Source organism: Narcine bancroftii, chromosome 9 (assembly GCF_036971445.1).
Source record: "Narcine bancroftii isolate sNarBan1 chromosome 9, sNarBan1.hap1, whole genome shotgun sequence".
NCBI lineage: Eukaryota > Metazoa > Chordata > Chondrichthyes > Torpediniformes > Narcinidae > Narcine > Narcine bancroftii.
In genome coordinates, this window is record NC_091477.1 from 87,332,132 (window position 1) to 87,357,976 (window position 25,845).

The window sequence follows — 25,845 nt, forward strand, 5'->3', positions numbered from 1 at the left end:
GAGGTTAGGAAAAAAGGTGGAGGCATTAGGTATAAATAAGGAGGTAGTGAAATGGATTCAGCAATGGTGGATGGGAGGTGTCAGAGAGTACTGGTAGAAAATTGTTTGTCAAATTGGAGGCCGGTGACTAGTGGAGTTCCTCAGGGATCGGTCCTGGGTCCTCTATTGTTTGTTATAAATATTAACGATCTGGAAGAAGGGGTGGTAAATTGGATAAGTAAGTTTGCAGATGATACAAAGATTGGTGGTATTGTGGATAGTGAGGAAGATTACCGTAGCTTAAAAAGAGATTATGGGAAAGCTAGAGGAGTGGGCTGAGAAATGGCTGATGGAATTTAATACGGATAAGTGTGAAGTGTTGCATTTTGGAAAGGCAAATCTAAATAGATCATATACATTGAATGGTAGACAATTGAGGAGTGCAGAGCAACAAAGGGATTTAGGAGTTATGGTAAATAGTACCCTCAAGGCTGATACTCAGGTGGATGGTGTGGTGAAGAAGATATTTGGAATGTTGGCCTTCATAAATCGGAGTATTGAATTCAAGAGTTGGGATGCTATGATGAAATTGTACAAAGCACTGGTGAGGCCAAGTTTGGAATACTGTGTGCAGTTTTGGTCACCAAATTATAGGAAGGATATAAACAAAATAGAGAGAGTGCAGAGAAGGTTCACGAGAATGTTGACAGGATGTCAGGGTTTGAGTGACAGAGAAAGGTTGAGCAGCCTGGGGCTTTTTTCTCTGGAGCGTAGAAGATTGAGGGGGGATTTGATGGAGGTGTTCAAGATTTTAAAAGGGACAGAGTCAACATGGATAGGCTTTTTCAATTAAGAGTGGGGGGTATTCAAACCAGAGGCCATGGTTTGAGATTGCAGGGGGAAAGTTATAAGGGGAGAATGAGGGGAAATTTCTTCATGCAAAGGGTGGTTGGAATGTGGAATAAGCTTCTGGCAGAGGTGGTTGAAGCGTGGATTCGATGCTGTTGGCCTCTGCCATCTCGAGTACTTCGATGTTAGGGATGAAGTCACTCCAATGAATATTGAGGATGGAGCGGAGACAACGCTGGTGGAAGCGTTCTAGGAGCCGTAGGTGATGCCGGTAGAGGACCCGTGATTCGGAGCCAAACAGGAGTGTGGGTATGACAACGGCTCTGTATACGCTAATCTTTGTGAGGTTTTTCAGTTGGTTGTTTTTCCATACTCTTTGGTGTAGTCTTCCAAAGGCGCTATTTGCCTTGGCGAGTCTGTTGTCTATCTCGTTGTCGATCCTTGCATCTGATGAAATGGTGCAGCTGAGATAGGTAAACTGGTTGACCGCTTTGAGTTTTGTGTGCCCGATGGAGATGTGGGAGTGCTGGTAGTCATGGTGGGGAGCTGGCTGATGGAGGACCTCAGTTTCCTTCAGGCTGACTTCCAGGCCAAATATTTTGGCAGTTTCCACAAAACAGGACGTCAAGCGCTGAAGAGCTGGCCCCATGTATTGAACTGACAAATTCACTAATGGAGATAAATGCATTGAGTGGATTCAGTTTGCCAACTTTACACCATATTGACAAGATAGACACTACTTGAATTGGGAGAATATAAATGACCCAAAAGTAAACGCAATTGATCTCAATTCAACCAGAATATTACATTTCAGTGACTAATCATTTTCCAAACATAAGACACAAGTTATTTTCCTCATTATGTAATAATTCAATAATGAATTAGGTAATGAAATACAATACCTGTGGCTTTTAGAGCTATATACAAAGCAGAAAAGAAAATGACACATTTATTACAATGGGCCGTCCACTTGAAATGTTAATTCTGTTTCTCTTTGCACCTGACCTGTTGAGTGTTTGCCACACGAATTGCTTTCAGATTATTATTTTTTTTAATTAACCCCAAAATTATGGAGCATGAAACAAGTATATCACAGGAACAGGCCTTTTCACCCATAATGTCTGTGCTGAGTAAAATGCCCATATTAAACTAAAACTCCACCACTTGCACATGATACATAATCTCTATTCCCTGGATAATCATGTTTCTATCTGGATGCCTCTTAAGTATCATTATTCTATCTGCCCCTACCACTACTGCTGGCAGCCTGTTCCAGGGACCTACCACAATGTAAAAAAAACTTCCCCAGGGGTATGTCTACTCTAAACTCCCCCTCCCTTTCCCTCTTTAAATGTGTGTTCTCTAGTATGTGCCTCTTTAAACGTGTGTTCTCTAGTATGTGACATTTTTACCCTGGGAAAAAGATTCTGACGCACTAATTTGACAATTGCCTCTCGTAATTTTATTTACTTCTCTCCTCAATCTCTAATACCCCCAATCTAATCAGCAGCTTTGTAGATCTCTTCTGCACCTTTTTCAAAGCCTTCATAACCTTTGTGTATTGGTGCCACCAGAATTGCATGCAATAGTTGAAGTATGACCTAACTAAAATTTTAAAATAGCTGCAGAATGACTTCCTTACTTTTATATTCCACACCCTGATCAATGAAGTATGCCAGATGCTTTCATTTTACATCAATCTACTTGTGTGACCGCTCTAAAGGAGCTGTGGACAAGGAGCCCAGATCCCTCTGCAGATCAATGCTTTAAAGAGTCAGTTGTGGACAAAACAGCCTGCTCCTATAATTAACCCTCCAAAAACCCCATCTTTCTGCAGGATCCTATCTCTCTCTCTGTCAATATCAATATGGACCACAACCTCTGACTGTTCACCTTACCCTCTCTGAATGTCCTGCACTTGTTCAGATACATCCTTGACCCAGGCACCATTGAAGATGTTTGTCACCTGATCCAATGTTTTCTCTTTTTTTTTCCAATTTAAAAAGATGCTGGTATACATGACATGAACTTTGATTCAACGTCACTGTTCATTTCCATAATGTTTTACAGGGATCAGAAGTGTCACCATCTCAATTACTGAGCGTGCATAATAATTACAATAATCTTCCTCAACGTGTATTCAGTACACAATACTCACTTGGAAGAGGATCTTGTTTCGATCGTAGTCTTCCGTTTGCCACCTGGTGCTGCTGATGGGGATGCATGGATTAGGAAGAAGCGGAACCAGCTCTCCTATTGCATGCACTCTGAACTGCAGCACTGCCGATTCTTTAAGATCAACTGGAATTCCAAGTGGCAACTGTTTTAGTGAAAGCTGGATACAGAAATTGTTGCTCGAGTATATAGTGAAACAGCAGAAATCTGCTTTTTGCACAGCAGCTTTCTTGTGCAAGATTAATTCATACAGTTTGACAGCATCCTCAAAATTTTCAGAGCTGCAGCTCACGGTGATTCGCAGAATTTCGTTTCCATAGTGAACTTGCCTTACAGCCCAGATCGGCATGTTAGCATCCAAAGAATAGAAGTCCTGACAGCAAACCATGTAGGGAAGAATTTTTCCGCCAACACTTTCACTGTGATGATAATACCACGGTGGGCCTTGGAAAAAGTCATGAACTTGCAAAATTCGTTCTTCACCAAAGTCTTCATGTAGGAACAGAATAACAGAGAGAGAAGGATAGCCAGAGTTTTTCCTACGCTGTGATTTGCAATGTACGATTGGATTAGCCCTCTCCGAAACATGAAACAGCTGGATATCTGGGCTGATCCAATGCAATAGACAGTCCAAGCTTTGCTGTAATCCTTGAGATTCACCAGGGTTTGCAAGAAGATGTACCGACACTTGGAAAGGGTCCTGCCCTTCGTCCTGCACCAATTCACCTTAAATATAAGAGAAAATGTTTCAATGTTACTTACATTTTTCTTAAACCAACATGTTAAAAACCTCATTAGTTAAGCATATCAAATAGAGAAGATACCAAGTTTTGTAATACACTGTACCACATTAATGAATAGATTTTAGTCTTCATGATGTGCTCACGTATTTTATTTTTAATAAAATATTAATTTATACCAGTACTGCAAAAAAGAAAATGATTGTCAGTGATAGTCTTTGCAAATTTGGATAGAAGTAAATTGGCTGCACAAAATTACAGATAGGAATTTAGAAATGTAACTCTTACTTCAGATACTGCAAGGAATTCTGCTCTCAGCTATGACAAAGTCCAAACGTAAAGGATTGCTTTTGACATCCTTGTGGAAAAATTGCTCATAATTACTCACATTAATGCTTTTGCCAAGAGCAAGTTAATTATTAAATCAAAATGACATGGAGTTAAAATTTTAATCATTCAGGCAACAAATTACTACCCCCCTTGATTCAAAAATATTGCAAGATGTAGCATCAAAAATGTGCAGTGTGCATCGACCATTAGCCAGTGTTCCTCATTGTAAGTTTTCCAATCCTATGTTTGCTCCTCTCAGTTCCAAGGGTAGCCAGGACCATGAACAAATGTACAAATGGAGAATGGTGGAGAACGTGGCCTAAGAGTATGGACATAGCATGCTTTGGAACTAGGCCATGTATGCAGAAAGAATGTGACCAAACACAAAGATAAAGTTTGGATGGTGACAGCACCAGGTGTACAAATAGAGCACGAATACAAATGAGGCCAGGTGGAGGTATAGAGCACGATCAGGGGTTAGGGCAAATGTGTGGATGACTGGGAACTGGAGACCAGGTCATGGCTGACATTACCATCCGTTATTCACAAGGGCAAATAGGTGTTGGATTAAAATATACAGTACTTCTTTTTCTATTTGGTCTACTTTTAAAGTGAAGATGTTTTTACTTTTCAAGTTAAAAGTATGGCACAAAAACTTAGCCTTGCGTATTATACAGCATTCATAATATGGGATTTCTGAGATAATCCTTGCAAGTTGGATGACAATGTCTGCAGAAAGGGCCATGGGTCTGCCAGTTCAAGAACCAGTTTTCAGAATTTGAGCACCAGATGGGGGAATCTACATTGCAACCGTAAGTCTGAGAGCTACATGGATAGTGATTTTTTTTTAAAAAAAAAAGATGATTACCCCACAACTCAAAGTATTGCAGTTAAATGAGGAATGAGTTATCATCAGGCAGAAGGGATGGAAGAAGGTAGCCAGGAAGACATTAGAGTTTATCTCAATCCAGAAACATTTCTTCAGTTGCAGGAAAATATTTGGGTTGTACTACTGGAGCCAAGATCACTGTGTGAAGGAGCAAGAGTCTCAGAGTAATAGTGAAAAATAACGAGGTGGTAGGAAAATGTACAGGCACTTCTGGATTGCCTTCTGCTTCCAGAGTCAACTATGTCATTTAAAAAGGGGCTGGGAAAACAGTCAGAAGTTCTGGTTCACTTCACTCATTAGAGACTCATTTACAAAATCTTACTTTGCTCACTATTTATTAATGAATATTTATTTGTGCAGTCATTTCAGTTACATTTCTATCTTTATTTACATCTCTCTTATTTGTATCTTTTCTTGAGTTTTTTTTGCATTACCAGTAAGTAAGTAGTTATCCTGCCTGGTCTGCAGGAAAAATATCTCAGGGTTATTTGCGAGATCATGTATGTACTCTGACAATAAATTTGAACTTTGATCTTGTATTTTATGCTTTGCTACCAACAAGATAGGCAAAGTGAGGCGCTGCAACTTGAAGCCAGGACAATTGTATTACTAAGATTACGTTCAGTGCAATACACTAGTGAATAGCGGAATAGAAGAAAAGGTCAGAGATGAACCTATGAGTGAAGAATTGAGATCTTGAATACCAATGGGGGAAAAAAAACATAATTTAACAGATAATTTATTTTAAATTGGGAAGTTTGGAGCCCTTTGGATTATATAGGTTTAAGATTTTGAATACTTCTGCCTTGGTGTGGTGGAAGTGCCTTAATCCACGATATTAATCTATGTCATTATAGTTTACATCTTTCTGTTTTTATTTTCTTTTTAGGGAGGGTAGTTAGAGGGAAGTTTTCGACTGGTTTTAGGTAAGGGGTATTTAAAGGGGGAGGGTTTACAGGATAAGGGGGGGATAGAAGGGTTTTTGTTTTATGCCATGTATACATTTTAATATTATATATTTTGTATTAATTGTTTATTAACTTTATGTATCATGGTTTTTTAAATTTTAAATAAAGTATTCAAAAAAAGGGGGGGGAAGGATATACTGGAAGGGGAATCTTAGCGATTTTAAAAAAATGTAGTCAATCCCTCTGCTGCGGGAATACTATGGACCTTCAAACTGCAAAGAGGTAGAAGGCAAGTCACAGAGAAGTGTAAAAAGACAAAAGAATGATAATGAGAACAGGGATTTATACTATACCAATGTCACAATATATGATGCTTTATATCAACTTTATGACATTTCACAACACCTATTTCATGTAAAAATCAGTTTAGTTCCAGAAGCCTTTCTGTAATATTTTGAAAAGAAAATCAACCTCTGATTTAATAAATTCTTTTCAGTTAGCCATTCAGTTTTTTTAAAATTAAAATCTCTGTAACGAACCTTTTAAAAAATATAAAATAAAAAACAACCTTTTAAAAAGTAGAAGGGAAATGACGTGCGTAAAGAAAATTGGGTTATTGGACTACATTGGCTTTCAGAAGGAGGCTATTAATTGACCCCATTTATACATTCTTGCCTTATGAATAAGGAATAATTTGGTTCAGGAATAATCTGGAGCCAATTACACTTCATCATTATGTGTTTTAATTTGCTAATGGAGGTGGCAACTTTATATTTAGCCTGCCAAAAGCAATTAATATTCTGGACACAGTATTTTGTGCACACACAGATGAACTTTATAAAGGGATAAGACAAAGGAGCAATAAAGCAATTAAAATCTATCTTAATTTAGTTGTCCAGTGTAAAGTACTTGAACAAAACCATGGCAGCACGTGATCTGGAGAGAGGTGGCAGCAAAGCAGAAAAGGAAACAGATCCCAGTTTCAATCGAAAGAACTTTACAACTTTCCAGCATTTCACCGATATTGCAAATCTCCATAGGTCAACTTTTTAATTAGATTCCATGGCTTAAATGGAAACAAAGCTTGATCTATACAATGGTTATTTATATTTGAATTATTTCTATGGTTGTGGATTTTTCTTGAGGGGAGACATAAGTATTGTAATACACCATTGGATAACAACTTATTTCACTCTCTACCACCTACAAGACAACCACTATTTACACTCAGTATAATATAGGAATGTCATGTAAACTGCACATCCTAATTCAAATACAAAACTATAACTTTGCTTTAGAATTAGAAAACTGTAATTACTGATCAGAATTAGTTATCTATGACAGTCCTGCAGTTTTTGAGCCCTGTGAAGATTTGATTGAGTGATTTTGTGGTAATGCTAAAAAAAATCTTGTTACCTCATTTTTAAACAAAGAATGTAATCTAGATTTCAACATAAAAATATTATTAAAAAATGTGGAGCTCCAACAATGAAATCCCTTTAACAAAAATGGTCACATGTAAAATTATTTCCAGGTCACTGCCTTAGTGAAAAGTCTGATTAATCATGAACATTTTTAGGTAGCATGTTTCTTGATGAAACAAATATTTTCTCAGACATTTTGCACTGCAAGTCTTTGATATGTAACTGAGACTGACCAGGCCTGAAGTTGGATCAATGCCTTCTCTGCTGCTACCTGCTGATAAGGTCTTTGAAAATAGTTATTGCATTACAGCAGTAGCAATCAGGAAATCCTGACTGATTGCAAGCTCAAAGTAAATTTCCAAAATAATTCAAATTTAATTCTGCTTTTAAAGGGAAAGAAAAATAAGTTATTGCAAAAGTTTGAAAGTTGCCACCATAAAATATAATTCCCTCTTCACGAGTCATTGTAATTTTCTTTTTAGGATTCACCTGCAAATTGTTGCTCAACTATTTCTTTTGACTAATTAAATCAGCTTTCTTTGAAATATTTTGTACATTTTCAGGGATTCTGCCTGGCTGAGGTTAAAACACTATTCTAAACAAACTAACCTAAAATAAATTGTTGGATAAGACAGACCAGAATGAATGATAGCCTTTGCCATTGATTCAAAGGAGTGAGCACCCTAATAAACTCTAGAGATATGAAATTAAAACCTTGTCTGATCACATCCATTCCGAATCCCACTCGAGCCTAAGCCCATTTTCAGATACCCCACCCACGTCCGCACTAGTCGGCAGGCCTTTTGGCTTGGTTGGGTAGTCAGGTTCTCCTCACATTTACTGGCTTCCTCTGGTCAACACAAAATTATCGACTTCACAGTCCAGTTAAAGTAGCTTTTCCAAGAACCTGAAGGTGCAGTTTGCTTCTATGTCATTATATGGACTCTGGCTTTGCACCATTCTCACCATTTCAAATTCACACTTTGCACCAGGCCAGATTTGGCACCAATTGACAATTTGACAGGAGGAATCTTTTATATTTGCAGTGGGGACAAGTGGTTTGATATCAGAGGAAAGGATGCGTGAGGAGTGCTTCCAACAAGAACATTATATCACAAACATAGGAGCAGAAGTAGGCCCATCAAATGAGCTCTGCCATTCTAATCATGACATGATCCATCCTTCCATTCAGCCCCATTCCCCGGCTCTCCCTGTAACCCTTGATGCTGACTAATCAAATACCTGTCAATCTCAGCCTTAAATAAACCCAATGACCTCATTTCCACAGCCATCTATTCCACAGACTGGCGACCCTTTGAGTAAATAAATTTTTCCTCATCTGTATTTTAAATTGACACCCTTCTATTCTGAAATTATGCCTTTATCCAAGAATCCCAACAATGGGCAACATCCTTGCTACATCTACTCTGTCCAAACCTTTCAGCATTCGAAGTGCATCTATGAGGTTCCCCGTCATCCTTGCATACTCTAAGTACAGTCCAAGAGCTGTTCCTCACATGCTAACCCTTTAATTTCTGATACGATTCTAGTAAATCTTCTCTGAACCCTTTTCAATGTTGAAATATCGTTTCTCAAATAAGGTGCCCAAAACTGCACAAGTACTCCAAGTGAGGTCTCAACAGTGCTTTAAAGAGTCTCAACATTACATCTTTGCTCTTGTACGTCATTCCTCTAGAATGAATGTCATCACTGCATTCGCCTTCTTCACCACTTACTCAACCTAGAGGATAACCTTTAGGATATTCTGCATGAGACTCCCTCTGAATTTTGAATTTTTGCCCCATCTAAGTAATAGTCTTCCCATCTATTTCTTGTACCAAAGTGCATGTCTGTACACTTTCCAACACTGTATTTCATCTTCCACCTCTTTGCCCATATATTACTCGGCGCCAGTCATACTACAGTAGCAGTCAACGAAAACACAAGAAATGGTAAATGATAAAGAACCTTCATCCTCCTTCTCTGCTTCAATAGATAGTGCCCCAACGTCTTATTCTCCAACTCAAGTCTACTTATCTGCCCAGTCTCATTTTACCACAATTCCAGTTGAGCCGCGGTGGCACAACGGCACAAATAGTCGAACTGCAGCGTCCACTCCAGTGACCTGGTTTCTGTCCTTATCTGTGCTGCTTTCAGTTTGGAGTTTGAATCATCAATGAAACGGTGTAGATTTCCTTCTGGAAATTTGGTTGGCTCCCACCTCTCAAAGATTAGTTGGCTGCTAGGTTTATTGAGCAATCTGCCTCTAGTTTATTGTGAGCATTAAAATTTAGGAAAATTTACATTTGCATGGGAAAAATGAAATGAGAGTGCCGACTCAGTGAGCTAAGAAACCTATTTCTGTGCTGCATGACTTAATGACTCCAAAAATGTATCACTCTCAGGTTTGAGTCCCCCACAGGAATTGAAAATTGCAAACATCTCACTTGTGACTTTATGATGGAAAGGAGATTAATGATGAAACAGTTAAAGATAACTAATGTCTGAGGACTGGGATAATTGTCCCCTGACAAACAAAACTATTTTTTCTGTTAGTCATGAATGACCATTCAAATCCCCACCTGAAATGCCACTTGACAAGATGGTAGTGGGTGTCATGATAATGAATATGTATGAGATGTACCGGAAGTCACGTGGTATGAGAGAGAGATAAGAGCACAAGCAGGAGAACAAAGGAAACTGGAAAATAAAGACACTGAGAAGTTTACCTGATAAAACTTGTGTTCGATGTTTTATTAACTTCACATTTCGGGCCACAAATGTGACATTGGCGACGAGGATGAAAGAAGCTTGAAGAAAATTAAAGACTAAAGAAGATTACAGAGGATTAAAGAGAACTTCAAGGTGATAAGAATTTTCTCTTTGACTCAGTACTTTTGGGGCTGGAATATTTCCTCATGGCTGGTGCAGACGGTGACTTTCTAACACATAGTGGTTGAGGCGTGTACTATCTAGATTACAGGAGGCAGGCCTTACCGTGAACGGAAACAAGTGCCAGTTCGGTGGACTTCATGGGACACAGACTTACAGGGGAAGGACTAAACCCTGCAGAGGCCAAGGTGAAAGCTATTGCAGAGGCACGTGCACCTCAGAACGCAACAGAGGTGAGGAGTTTCCTGGGATTGGTCAATTTTTGTGCAAAGTTCATTCCTAATTTCGCTACAGTGGCAGAACCACTAAGGAAACTAACCAGGATAGGTGTACCATTTCATTTTGGATCTGAGCAGAAGAAAGCGTTCACAGCGCTGAAGCAAAGCCTGACAGATGCAAAAACTCTTGGATATTACGATCCGGCGGCATCAACCAAAGTCATAGCGGATGCCAGCCCGGTTGGTTTAGGAACCGTGTTGGTCCAGATGCATGATGGAGGACCAAGAATCATTGCCTATGGCCAGCAGATCGTTATCAGATGTGGAAAGAAGATACTCTCAGACAGAGAAAGAAGCACTCGGACTTGTATGGGCCTGTGAGAGGTTCCATGCATATTTATACGGCATTGAATTTGAACTCATCACAGATCATAAGCCATTAGAGGTGATCTATGCACCTAGATCCAAACCATGTGCCAGAATAGAGAGATGGGTACTCAGACTACAACCCTACAAATATAAAGTAATCCACATTGCAGGGAAAGCAAACTTTGCTGATCCGCTGTCCAGATTGGTGAAGGATGGTGGTCCACAATCCAAGTCAGAATTGGGAACAGAAACAGAGAGCTTTGTACGCTTCATAGCTATTCAGTCGACACCGAAAGCTGTGACTACAAAGGAAGTCGAGAGAGAATCCGAACGTGATCCAGAACTCATGGAAGTAAGAGAATGCATACAGAGTGGACAATGGGACAAGTGTACTCACAAGGCTTACATTCCCATTAGAGACGAACTTTGTTGCATCGGACAGTGTGTATTAAGAGGTTGCAGATTGGTGATACCGCAAAGATTGAGACCGAAGATCGTATCCTTAGCGCATGAAGGACACCTAGGTATTGTTGGTACCAAGCAAAACCTCAGGACCAAGGTATGGTGGCCAGGTTGTGATAAAGATGCAGAGAAATTTGTTAAAACTTGTCACGGATGTCAAATCACAAGTAGGAGTAATCCGCCAGAACCGATCCGGAGTACGCAACTCCCGACAGGACCATGGATCGACGTAGCTGTTGATTTTCTTGAACCTTTACCGACGGGTGAATCAATTATGGTAGTGATAGATTACTACAGCAGATTCTATGAGTACGTGGTGTTGAAGTCCACAACCACTGAAAAAACAATACAAGCATTAGCAGAGATATTCGCAAGATATGGATTACCTGTTACATTATACTCTGACAATGGTCCACAATTCATTTCAGAGACATTTGCGGAATACATGAGGACCACAGGTATCCACCATCATAAAGTAACTCCGAAATGGCCGCAAGCCAACGGAGAAGTAGAGAGACAAAATCAGTCCATTGAAAAACGATTGAGGATTGCACACGCTGAAGGACAAAATTGGCGAAAAGCACTGCTATCTTATGTGGCTGTCTATCGAGCAATGCCTCATGCAACCACTGGAAAAAGTCCTGCAGAAGCATTTTTTGGGAGAAAAATCCACACAAAAATGCCAGAAATAAAGGAAATCCGAGACGACCAGGAGATGAGGGACCACGATGCTGAAAAGAAAGGTGCAGCAAAGCTGTACACAGATTCGAAACGCGGAGCCAAGTACTCAGACATCATGCCAGGAGATAATGTTCTAGTGAGGCATGAAACTGGTGGTAAGCTAGACACACCTTATTACCATCAACCCTATACTGTCGTATCCAGAAGTGGCAGTATGGTGACAGTCAAGTCTCCGACTGGAGTCCTGTATAAAAGAAATATATCAGGTGTAAAAAGGTACCAGTCCAGAGATACATCGAGCGAAGAGGTTGAAAGGCCAATACGAGATGCTGAAACTGAGAGACCTGATGATGTTCCAGAGGCAGTTACCAGCACTCCTGATGAAGTGACTAGAGCCCCAGAAACACCCGAAGCTGTGGCGAGCAGTATTTCCGACGTTGAGAGTGAACAACTGAGAAGCGACGACAATATCGCAGGCAGGCCGAAACGAAACCAGAAAGCGCCCAAACGATACGAAGACTTTGTGCCATAGTTTTAATAAGAACTTTGGGACAGTATTTTAATCTTATATCATAAAGTGCATGTATAAGTGCTGTAGGAAGTAAATTTTATGTAGTTGAGTTATAGTATTATCATTAGTTACGATGTTTGTAGGTTTCTGATGGATATTGGTAAGTGAAGGTAAAGTTTATTTCTGATTAAAGGAGGGATGTCATGATAATGAATATGTATGAGATGTACTGGAAGTCACGTGGTATGAGAGAGAGAGATAAGAGCACAAGCAGGAGAACAAAGGAAACTGGAAAATAAAGACACTGAGAAGTTTACCTGATAAAACTTGTGTTCGATGTTTTATTAACTTCACATTTCGGGCCACAAATGTGACAGTGGGCATCTTCTTGAATCACTACAATATCTATGTTCAACTGCCTAGCATTAGTCAAAACAAAAACAGAAATGTTGGAAGAATTTGTCAAGCAGCATCAATTAACATTTTCAGAAGAAAGACCTTCACTAAAACAAGCTTCCATAGACAAAAGTAAAAATACACAATGCTGGGGAAACTCAGGTCAAGCAGTGTATTTTACACTATAGAGCAAAGATGAAGATACATTACCAACATTTCAGGCTTGAGCCCTCTCTAATCATTGAGGGGCTCAGGCCCAAAATGTTGGTTATGTATCTTTATCTTTGCTCTATAGTATAAAATACACTGCTTGACCTGCTAAGTGTCTCTCACAGTGTCTCTAGACTTCTGTGTTTGCCTTCCATAGGCAGAGCTTGACTGGCTGAGTTCTTCCAACAGTTCTGATTTTTATTTTTAGATTCCAGCATTGTGATTTTATATGATAACCATTCGACTAGATGGAGCAAAACAGGAAAGTTTTGATTTAGTAATTGGATGCAGGCCAATTTTGCTGCTTAACAAAATGTCACCCTGCATCATCAATTTGGCAACCCAGACAGGAGGGAGGTGAAGAGAGCACATGACTGGGGTGGGATAAGTCTTTTAATATGTTGGCTGCTTTTTCAAGGCAGCAAAAGTTGTAGATGATCGTATCATGGGGACATTGCAATTACAATATGAATGGGTTTAAATTTTTGGAGTGCATTAAATAAATTTACTGTATATTTATATTTAAAATGCAGGCAAAATGCTGCACGGATCAATTTCAAAATAGAGTTTTAAATTACTCCAACAGATAAAGTCTTTGAGATCCAAATCAGGAACAATTTTGAACAATCAAAATTCAATTTTTATTTCAAAAGCGTAGTTTTGTTATGTTGCAAAATTCATAACAGATCACCTTTGGTATATAGTGCGTGTCTGTAAACTGATACTGGGCAATAAGCCATGCTTTAGCCTTGTGAATGCTTGCATTTGCATTTAAGGGATAAAGATTTTTTTTCCCCTCTATTAACCATTAAAATAATTTTGTGGTTATAATGCATTTATAAAGTTAGGATGGGATGGAGTTATGGGGGAAAAAAATGTGCACATTGGCACAAAAATATAGACAGTTTGATCTCACTTCAATCATATCTTCTAATATTGAAGTTTTTTCCTCTGATTATACAAATTAGAACAATAATTTTTGTATTTCTCTTTCAGACAGTGTGGATCGCAATGGTGTAGAATGGAAAAGTGATTATACAGTCACCATCTGTGAAGAACTGCATGTATCAGCAAAATTTTATAGACCAGTTCAAAGCCACAAAGAGCATGCAGACATTTTGGAGGTTATTATTACTGGGATATCTGCCAGTTGCTGTTTGCAAACAAAAGACATGTTACTATTTATTATTCTTTTACTTCCAATCAGTGAGATACCTTCATGAAAACACTCTTTCACAAATGGTAAAAAAAAATTTAATTGACTCCATTATCATTCCAAACTTAATATTTTACTTCAGTCTTAAAGCCACAAACTAATGTGGTTATTTCATTTTCCTAAATAGTTTTAGTGGTTTTGTTTAGACCAAAGGAAGATGGGAGTTAAAGGCAGCTATGAAAATGACTCACAGGCATCACAACAGAATCAGAATTTATTGTCATGATTTGTTGTTTTGTGACAGCATCACAGTGCAAACATATCTATAAACCACATTTCAAAATAAACAATGCAAGAAAAAAAGACAAAGTCTGTGGTTCATTGATCATTCAGGAATCTGATGGCAGAGGGGAAGAAGCTGTCCTTGTGCAGCTGAGTTCTTGTCTTCAGGCTCCTGTATCTTTTTCCTAATGGTAGCACAGTGAAGAGGGAATGGCCTGGGTGATGGGGGTCCTTGAGGATTGAGGCTGATTTCTCAAGACACCGCCTCTTGTAGATGTCTTCGATAGAGTAAAGTCTGGTGCCTGTGATGTCTCATGCTGAGTTAACAACCCTCTGTAATTTTTTTTTCTTGTCCTGAGCACTGCCACCTCCATACAAGATAATGATAGAACGAGACGTGTACACCTGTAGAAGTGTTCAACTTAACAGCACAAGTATCTCCGAATATATAACTTAAACTTCGTGCTATACAAGAGTGAAATTTAAAGTGTTGTTTAATGTTTACAAGCTATAAATAGTTATACAGAACTGTGAGTTCCTATTAACTATTTTAAGACATCTTAAGTGTACTTCTCTATTTTATTAGATATAAATAATCCCCAGATTATTTTGTGCACAAGAAACGAATTTGACATCCTAGCAAGTAGATCAGGTTGAATGTCTTTTAGCCAAGGAAACACCCTTCCATTTTCTTGAAAAACTGACATACTTCCACCTTCAGTTGCATCTGAGCGATTCTTCATTGCATTGCATATTCTTCCCTACCCTTTAGCTCTCATCAACATTGGCATAGTTGAAATTGAAAGCTAACTGTCAAGAACATCTGGAGATGGAAAATGCTCTGTGCCTTCAACATACAACAGTAATACAGTACCTTCTGGATTATATTCCCCATTTTCCTTAATATGCTTAATAGACGCCTCTTCATCCCAGTAATATGACAAATCTACCATGAACCTATATACCATTACCATTTATATGTGTTAAATATTTTGCCTATTTTTAATAAATTAAATGATTTTTAGTGAGCAATTTGTAAACTAGCAGCTAATATAATTTGCTTTCATTACTATAAAAAACAAAGGAGAATAAAAAAATAAGAAACAATATTCCATTAGCAATGGTAGGTGCTATTGCCTTCACCTATGATTTTTTATCATAACAAGAAAAAATTGATGAGTGATTCATACCTGGACTCCAGTATATTTTAACGACTGAAGATGCTATATGCAGATCCTCTGCTCAGAATTTCTTTAGGAATATTATAAATATTCGTAGATCATCTCTATAATGTCGTCGGAAAGTATGCTCCACTCTTGGATTGTCTTCTACGTTTTTATATCTGCTGTATTTTTAGTGCCTATGCGTATAGTGGTGTATTTATTTGAACAATCAAATGACTTTTGATTTTGCCAAACATTGATTACATTTCAGAAATACCAGGAATTTAATAATATTTCCATAATCATATCATTAATTTTAATAAAAAGCCTACAATTCAACAAATCTGGGGAAAAAAGTAGCTTTAGGTATTCATGATGCATTTCTTGCTACAGTGGTCTGCAGGGAGAGTCTGGAATAGGATTTGGGACTATGATTGATCTTGCGACCAAAATTAGAATGGGACCCCAGTGTCCATTCATGTAGTCCGACACGAACTGCTAGGCTACGTGTTGTAACTGACGGGGGAAAAGAGAAGCCAGAAAAAGACGCTCCAAATGAATGTCTTTTTGGCTTCAAGTTAAAACCTCTCCTAAAGCTAAGAGCACATCTGATTGAGAATCAGCAAGGATAAGATCAGCACCAGTAAGAGATTGGTATGTTTGGTGTTACATCCAGAGACAATTTTTGTTGGATGTTGTACAACAAAAATACTTTATACTGCACCACTAGCTTTGTGGTTTCAAGTTAATTTACTTCCAATAAACTGCACCCTTTCTTTGCTTGATCATTCGAACAGAACACAGAATACTGATGCTGGCATTTAATTTTCTAACCATTTCAAACAGATGAGATTCCTCATCTAAACACTTGAGTGAGTTCAACATCAATAAAAGTACTGCACATTATTTTTTCCATCCAATTCTACCACCTATTTCACTGATAAACCTAATCATAGGAGAATGGCAGGAGCTTCACCTTATGATTTGGTAATGACGATTCAAGTGAAAAATCAAGGACCATGGATGATGAGAATTTTCTCTTTTCTACGATCAGGATATATAAGCAAGCTGTTAATGAATGCATCAGAAAAATGCTGCACTGAAATATCCTGCTAATTTTATTGCTGCTATCATTGCAAATAAATGAAATAATCTATTCCGAAACCAACTTATTTTATATATAAATAAATAACATTCAAAGCATAACATCTTCAATTCTGGAAGTGCATCAACGCTAGTACACACAAAAAAAGAACCAAGCAGAAGAAAGATTCCATGAGGACAGAGGTTTCTGTAACAACTCCCCATCATGCACCACCACTCCCCCCTCCCCCCCCATCCTGAATTCATACCAGTTTACACTTTACAGCTGCAGGCAACAATAATGGTTCCTTCTTTTCCTTCAACAGCAAGTTTTCTCTCCCTCATATATTTCACAAGGATGCAAGCACATGTTAAGATACAATGGTCATAAATGTAATCTGTACTTACTACTTGAAGACATCCTGCTGGAATCAGATCTGCAAAGAAATAATATTAATGCAAAATTAAGGAGAATATAATGCTCAATACAAGGACGATGACATTAAACATACTGTGTTCCCACTGAGTGGGAAATATTACATTTAGTACATTGGTTTTAAACATTTTGGCACCAACATTAAATAAAAGATGCTCAAATCAATTTATTCTGAGATTTTAGATAGGTGCATGGCACAGGCGATTTTGGCTTTTAAAAAAATCAATTTCATATCATTTAATTCTCCATTACTCTGCCAATCTCATAACCAATTACAATGATGTTTTAAAAATTAAAAACAATTGCAAAATTGGCATTTGTAAATGATATGGTAAAAGCTATTCTTCTCTGTGCAAGGATCTGCTTGCTTTGAAATTATTCACCAACATTATTTGTACATGCTTAAATTTAAATGGTATATTAATCCATTATATATCCATTAAGCAAACTATATCTCGTCCCAAAAAATAATCTGAACATTAAATTCCTTACATTTCAAATGTAAAGGAAATATTTAAAAAAATCATTCAGGTTCCATGTTAATGTGATTGTACAATGCATTATCTATATTTAAAAAAAAGTTAATTAAAATTGTTCTTGGTGATGAACTGCTCAACTAAGCCATTTTAACAACATTCATGTTGAGGAGAAGGGAGGGGGCAAGGGATTACTTTGAACCAAAATCCAACAGCAGTAACCGTCAGAAAGTGAAATCCTCATCAGAAAGTGAAATCCTCCTCAGAAAGTGAAATCCTCCTCAGAAAGTGAAATCCTCCTCAGAAAGTGAAATCCTCCTCAGAAAGTGAAATCCTCGACAGAAAGTGAAATCCTCGACAGAAAGTGAAATCCTCCTCAGAAAGTGAAATCCTCCTCAGAAAGTGAAATCCTCCTCAGAAAGTGAAATCCTCCTCAGAAAGTGAAATCCTCCTCAGAAAGTGAAATCCTCCTCAGAAAGACAGAAAGTGAAATCCTCCTCAGAAAGACAGAAAGTGAAATCCTCCTCAGAAAGACAGAAAGTGAAATCCTCCTCAGAAAGACAGAAAGTGAAATCCTCCTCAGAAAGACAGAAAGTGAAATCCTCCTCAGAAAGACAGAAAGTGAAATCCTCCCCAGAAAGACAGAAAGTGAAATCCTCCTCAGAAAGACAGAAAGTGAAATCCTCCTCAGAAAGACAGAAAGTGAAATCCTCCTCAGAAAGACAGAAAGTGAAATCCTCCTCAGAAAGACAGAAAGTGAAATCCTCCTCAGAAAGACAGAAAGTGAAATCCTCCTCAGAAAGACAGAAAGTGAAATCCTCCTCAGAAAAACAGAAAGTGAAATCCTCCTCAGAAAGACAGAAAGTGAAATCCTCCTCAGAAAGACAGAAAGTGAAATCCTCATCAGAAAGACAGAAAGTGAAATCCTCCTCAGAAAGACAGAAAGTGAAATCCTCCTCAGAAAGACAGAAAGTGAAATCCTCCTCAGAAAGACAGAAAGTGAAATCCTCCTCAGAAAGACAGAAAGTGAAATCCTCCTCAGAAAGACAGAAAGTGAAATCCTCCTCAGAAAGACAGAAAGTGAAATCCGCCTCAGAAAGACAGAAAGTGAAATCCTCCTCAGAAAGACAGAAAGTGAAATCCACCTCAGAAAGTGAAATCCTCATCAGAAAGACAGAAAGTGAAATCCTCATCAGAAAGACAGAAAGTGAAATCCTCATCAGAAAGACAGAAAGTGAAATCCTCATCAGAAAGACAGAAAGTGAAATCCTCATCAGAAAGACAGAAAGTGAAATCCCCATCAGAAAGACTGCTCAGCCCATTTGAGGAACTACTGTCTTTGGCTTGGCTTCGCGGACGAAGATTTATGGAGGGGGTAAAAAGTCCACGTCAGCTGCAGGCTCGTTTGTGGCTGACAAGTCCGATGCGGGACAGGCAGACACGATTGCAGCGGTTGCAGGGGAAAATTGGTGGGTTGGGGTTGGGTGTTGGGTTTTTCCTCCTTTGCCTTTTGTCAGTGAGGTGGGCTCTGCGGTCTTCTTCAAAGGAGGTTGCTGCCCGCCAAACTGTGAGGCGCCAAGATGCACAGTTTGAGGCGTTATCAGCCCACTGGCGGTGGTCAATGTGGCAGGCACCAAGAGATTTCTTTAGGCAGTCCTTGTACATTTTCTTTGGTGCACCTCTGTCACGGTGGCCAGTGGAGAGCTCGCCATATAACACGATCTTGGGAAGGCGATGGTCCTCCATTCTGGAGACGTGACCCATCCAGCGCAGCTGGATCTTCAGCAGCGTGGACTCGATGCTGTCGACCTCTGCCATCTCGAGTACCTCGACGTTAGGGGTGTGAGCGGTCCAATGGATGTTGAGGATGGAGCGGAGACAACGCTGGTGGAAGCGTTCTAGGAGCCGTAGGTGGTGCCGGTAGAGGACCCATGATTCGGAGCCGAACAGGAGTGTGGGTATGACAACGGCTCTGTATACGCTTATCTTTGTGAGGTTTTTCAGTTGGTTGTTTTTCCAGACTCTTTTGTGTAGTCTTCCAAAGGCGCTATTTGCCTTGGCGAGTCTGTTGTCTATCTCATTGTCGATCCTTGCATCTGATGAAATGGTGCAGCCGAGATAGGTAAACTGGTTGACCGTTTTGAGTTTTGTGTGCCCGATGGAGATGTGGGGGGGCTGGTAGTCATGGTGGGGAGCTGGCTGATGGAGGACCTCAGTTTTCTTCAGGCTGACTTCCAGGCCAAACATTTTGGCAGTTTCCGCAAAGCAGGACGTCAAGCGCTGAAGAGCTGGCTCTGAATGGGCAACTAAAGCGGCATCGTCTGCAAAGAGTAGTTCACGGACAAGTTTCTCTTGTGTCTTGGTGTGAGCTTACAGGCGCCTCAGATTGAAGAGACTGCCATCCGTGCGGTACCGGATGTAAACAGCGTCTTCATTGTTGGGGTCTTTCATGGCTTGGTTCAGCATCATGCTGAAGAAGATTGAAAAGAAGGTTGGTGCGAGAACACAGCCTTGCCTCACGCCATTGTTAATGGAGAAGGGTTCAGAGAGCTCATTGCTGTATCTGACCCGACCTTGTTGGTTTTCGTGCAGTTGGATAATCATGTTGAGGAACTTTGGGGGACATCCGATGCGCTCTAGTATTTGCCAAAGCCCTTTCCTGCTCACGGTGTCGAAGGCTTTGGTGAGGTCAACAAAGGTGATGTAGAGTCCTTTGTTTTGTTCTCTGCACAGAAAGTGAAATCCTCCTCAGAAAGTGAAATCCTCCTCAGAAAGTGAAATCCTCCTCAGAAAGACAGAAAGTGAAATCCTCCTCAGAAAGACAGAAAGTGAAATCCTCCTCAGAAAGACAGAAAGTGAAATCCTCCTCAGAAAGACAGAAAGTGAAATCCTCCTCAGAAAGACAGAAAGTGAAATCCTCCTCAGAAAGACAGAAAGTGAAATCCTCCTCAGAAAGACAGAAAGTGAAATCCTCCTCAGAAAGACAGAAAGTGAAATCCTCCTCAGAAAGACAGAAAGTGAAATCCTCCTCAGAAAGACAGAAAGTGAAATCCTCCTCAGAAAGACAGAAAGTGAAATCCTCATCAGAAAGACAGAAAGTGAAATCCCCATCAGAAAGACTGCTCAGCCCATTTGAGGAACATACTGTACTTCAAAGTTAACAACAGTTTTTGTCTCAAGTAAGACTTTACTAACGAACTGATCATTGCTCACCTTCTGCATACTGAGCTTGATTATAATCTCATTTTGGTTCTGTGCGAATGGTGAGATCAATACGAAATATGAACATTCTATTTGTTTCTTTTAAGCAGAAAGAACATTAGATAGTTCTTGCATCTCTAATAATTTTTGTAGGTAAAAATCAAAATTTAACTTATTTCACATTTCAATTTCGGACTTTAATATTACCTTTTTAAAAAATAATCGGAGGCAAATCACACATTGGCATGGCTCATGGGATTAGTGCCTCACAGCTTGTGACCTGGTTTAAATCATGGCTGTCTATGTGGAGTTTGCACACTCAGTGGTTTGCTTCAGCATTTTGGTACTTAAATGGCCACCACTGTGTAGGTGAGTGGTAGAATCTGGAGGAAATTGATGAGATTCGGGTAAATGGGTGCTTGATTGGTACAAACAGTGAAGGACCAGTCCCGTGCAGAATGATCATGATTTTTATTTTATTTTTAGAAAAACCTTACAACAAGGTTGTAATATTTATTTTAAAAAAAACCATTTGCTCAACAGCAAAATGAATTGGTGAAAAGATGAAAATAAAATGCATGTCCAGCACAAGATTTTTCCATGGTTGTCTACTTAATATTTGCTTAATGACATTTCAAGTCCTATAAACCTTAGTTTGTTTTCAATCTGCTCTAATTCTTTACAATAAAAAAATGCCACAAGAACACAAGGTAAAGGTAACAAATTGCAAAAGCAGTACTTGAGGAGTATACAAAATGCAAGAAAAAAAAACAAGAATGAAATCATGAGGGCATAATAAGACTTGTGGTTGTTCTGACAGACAAGGTGAGGGAAAATCCTAAGGGCTTCAACACGCATATTAAAAGCACAAGGATAGTAAGGTAATTGGTCCTCTAGCAAGGTAATTGGTCCTCAACAAAGTGGTCAGCTATATATATATGGAGCCACACAAAAAAAAGGGGAGATCTTAAATAGGTTTTTGCATCTGTATTTACTCAGGAAACTATGGAAATGAGGCAAACAAACTGTGAGCTCATGGAACCTATACAGATTAAAGAGGAGGAGGTACTTGCTGTCTTAAGGGAAATAAAGGTGGATAAATCTCCAAGGGCTGACAAGGTATTCCCTAAGACTTAAGAGGGAGGCTAGAGTATAAAATTGGAGGGATAGTGGAAGATATATTTTTAAAAATCCTTAGTCACTGGTGAGATGCCGGAGGTTTGGAGAGTGGCTCAAGTGTTTAGGCTCTAAATATAAGATGGGTAATTATAGGCCGGTGAGTCTAACGCCAGTGATGGGGTAGATTATTGGAAAGTGTTTTAAAAGATCGGACATACAAGTATTTCAATAGACAGGGACTAAATAGGGATAGTCAACAGGTCTTTGCATATGGTAGGCCATGTTTTACCAATCCTAGAGTTTTTTGAGGTTTCCAGAAAGGTGATGAAGGAAAGTTGTGGATGTTGTCTACATGGGCTTTAGTAAGGCCTTTGAAAGATCCCACATAGGACGTTAGTCAAGAAGGTTCAGTCACTCAGTGCTCATGGTCAGATAGTGAATTGGAATAGACCTTGACTTTATGGAAGAAACCAGATAGTGGTAGTGGATGATTGTCTCTTACTAGAGGCCTGTGACTAGTGGTGTGCCTCAAGGATTGGTGCTGGATCCATTGTTGTTTGTCATCTATATCAGTGATCCAAATGATAATGTTGTAAATTGGATCAGCAAGTTTGCAGATGTTACAAGATTGGAGGTGAAGAAGGGTTTCAAAGCTTGCAGAAGGATCTGGACCAGCTGGAAATTGGGCTGCAAAATTGCAGATGGAATTTCATGCACACAAATGGGAGGTGCTGCTCTTTGGAAGAAGAAACCAAGGGAGGAAATGCACTGTAAATGGTAGGACACAGAGGAGTGTGATAGAAGAGGGATTTGGGAATACAGATACATAATTCTACACAATTCCCTGAAAGTGGCATCACAGATGGCAAAGAGCACTTTTTGCATATTGGCTTTCATAAATCATACATTGAGTATGGAGGATTGAGATGTTAAGATGTTGTACAAGACAAATTTGAAGCATTCTGTGCAGTTTTGGTCACCTAACTACTGAAAAGATATCAATAAGATTGAAAGAGTGCAGAGGAGATTTACAAGGATGTTGCCAGGAATTGAAGAACTGACACACAGGGAAAGGCTAAACAGGTTGGGATTTAATTACTTGGAGCACAAAATAATGAGGGGAAATTTTACAGACGTACATGTGATAGTACAGATTCTATCACCAATGTGTAGATGTACATATGTACAGATGGTAGTGTAGGATGACTGTGATTGGCTGAGAGTGTAGCCACACCTATTGGCAGGTCTTAAAGGATTGCTCCTAGCCAGACCAGGTCATTCTGGACTGGTTGACCTACTTGTGACATGCTCCAGTCTTTTAGTTAATAAAAGCCTTGGTTTGGATTAACAAGTCTTTGGTTCTTTCAACGTGCATTACAGTACACAAAGATATGATGAGTATAGATAGAATAAATGCAAGCAGGTTTTTTCCATTGACGTTAGCTGAGACAAAAATAATCAAGGACCTGGGTTAAGGATGAAAAAAGTTTAAAGGAACATGAGAGGGGAACTTCTTCACACAGATGATGGGAGTGTGGAAGGAGCTGCCAGCTGAATTGGTAAATGCACACAATTTTGACATTAAAAAATGTAGACAGGCATATGGATGGGAGGAGCATGGAGCATAATGTCCAGGGGCAATGACCGTGGGACTCAGAAGAAAAAGTTTGGCACCGAGTAGAAGGGCCTATTTATGTGCTGTTTTGTTCCACCGTTTGAATATTCAAACCTCCCCCATAACTGCTAGAGTTTATTCATTTCAACACTGTGAAGGCATTTAATCTGTGTCTTGAATATGGTCAAGCAACGTTGGCCAAAGTTCTAATCAATAAATGGGAAATTAATCTCTTGCAATGACACATTTCATAAATCATCTGTTACATTATCACGCAACTTTCGATAGCAGAAAAATAACATCAAAAGCTCCATTGCGAACACAAAAATAGAAATAAATACAATTCGATCCAAAATGTATACACAATGAACTCCGAAAGGGCGATTCAATGGATTCGCCAAGGAATGTCTTCCTTCGAAGAATATGTTCTCCGAGTGTAGAGATAAGTTGCAAAAATCACAGGGGCCAGTTCGCAGCGGACTGGCCGAAGCAAATTCTTAAGCGTTACCAGGACAACTACTGTTTACTCTGGATTTTGATTTAGTTTTCTATTCTTTACTCTGGATTTTGATTTAGTTTTCTATTCTTTACTCTGGATTTTGATTTAGTTTTCTATTCTTTACTCTGGATTTTGATTTAGTTTTCTATTCTTTACTCTGGATTTTGATTTAGTTTTCTATTCTTTACTCTGGATTTTGATTTAGTTTTCTATTCTTTACTCTGGATTTTGATTTAGTTTTCTATTCTTTACTCTGGATTTTGATTTAGTTTTCTATTCTTTACTCTGGATTTTGCCGACAATGCATTGCTTTTATTTCCACAACCGCCCAGCAAGGAAAACCATTCCAATCGATACTCCTCGGTAATATTATCAAGTGGAAAGTTGATCTCTGGTGACACTCCCGGGAGAGACGCGCGATGCAAGTTGGCTCACATTGGGCCATTTTTGAAGCACCTTAGTAAAGACCTATGGAATCAGTGGGTCTAATGTTCATCCTTTTTCCTTTCTTCATCCCTTTTACCCTGACATAAGCCAAGGCATTTTGCCTTGGGAACAATGAATGGCGTTTAATCCTTCCAGGGGCAGAAATTAGGTCCGAGACAAAAGCGCAGATTTCTCCACTGCACGGTAGATCCTGTTGAAGATTAGAATTCCTTAAAGTTCATTGCCTTACAAAACTTGGCGTTCAGACGGCAGCCTACCTCCAGTTTCCCGAAGAAAGCAACCTCCTGCAAGCCAGCCTCTCCCACCAAATGATCTGTGTGCATACACCATGTGTTAGTCCCTTCTTTCTAATCTTCCAAAGCTTCGGTTCATTTCACTGTTGTTCCAGCCTTCCAATAGGCACAGAAAGTTTGTGGACGGGGTGAGAGACGCATTGTGAGAGGCATGTTGCCACCTTCCTTTGAGTTACATGCCAGTTTTGGACGGGCGAGCTCAAGCTCAACGACCACGAGCAATCTCGACAACGACTCTGTTCCCACATTGACAGCAGCCTTATTATTGATGGTTGCTTCCCCTCCCCCTCCGTGGTGCCCCGCCTGGAAACAGTGAAACCAGACGCCTTCCTTGCCCCTGCTGCCTTTCAACCACAAAGGGCCCCAGTTAAGAGTCGAGGACGGCATCCACTCACCCTCCGGTCTCAGCTCCCGAGTCGGCGCAATCCTCCGCGGCGCCGCTTCTCCTCCTCCTCGTCGTCGTCCTCATCATGGTGCCTTTGCGCAGCTTTGAAGACTGTGCCCGAGACCGATGTTCGCAGTGGCCCGACTCCGAGCTCCGCTTTCATTGTTTCCCCGCAGGTTGATCATGGTTACATCCCCCGCCCACTGACGTCACCAGCCCTGACAGACAGGAGGCTTCCCCGAATTCAAGGCATATGTTTCGCCGCTGCTCACCGAGGAACGGGGAAACCGAGCCTGTCTTCGCAGTGAACGGACTGGAAACACGGAACCCGAAATATTAAAGGCAGGCATCATGATGCAATAGGAAGTGGTGGCTCTATTGAACCCCTTCAGGAGGGCACATTTCGTGCTGTCTCCATGGATTTTTAACTCTTTTGATACATTGATTCGGAAATCCAAGAAAAATTTGCAAAGTTGGTTTAATTCGGTCGAGGAAAATTTCAAGGAGTGAAAGTCTTAGGCAAGATTTTCGTTATGTCGGATTTGGACAAAACGGAGGGGATCGCAGTTATCCAGATGAGGGGCAGAATAACACTGGACGAGGTAAACAGATATCCAAAGTGATCCGACACTGTACAGGGGACCTTGGCGTGCATGT

The 25,845-nt window shown here is 39.7% G+C and overlaps 1 protein-coding gene across 5 annotated transcripts in view; it reads right to left on the reverse strand.

Moving 5' to 3' along the window:
- Window positions 1-25,528, reverse strand: part of LOC138742405 (protein FAM124B) — a 56,348-nt gene extending 30,820 nt beyond the window's left edge. For 2 of the 5 annotated variants that reach the window (XM_069896739.1, XM_069896740.1), the window contains exons 1-3: window positions 25,199-25,526; window positions 17,126-17,154; window positions 2,987-3,729 (exon numbers count right to left, since the gene is read on the reverse strand). In XM_069896739.1, the coding sequence (XP_069752840.1) occupies window positions 2,987-3,729; window positions 17,126-17,154; window positions 25,199-25,275 (849 nt within the window). In that variant the 5' untranslated portion in view covers window positions 25,276-25,526. Of the gene's footprint in view, window positions 1-2,986; window positions 3,730-12,744; window positions 12,847-16,610; window positions 16,679-17,125; window positions 17,155-25,198 lie in introns of all 5 variants that reach the window. The other 3 variants (XM_069896742.1, XM_069896741.1, XM_069896743.1) reach the window with 3 other exon arrangements.
- Between the last annotated feature and the right edge of the window lie 317 nt (window positions 25,529-25,845).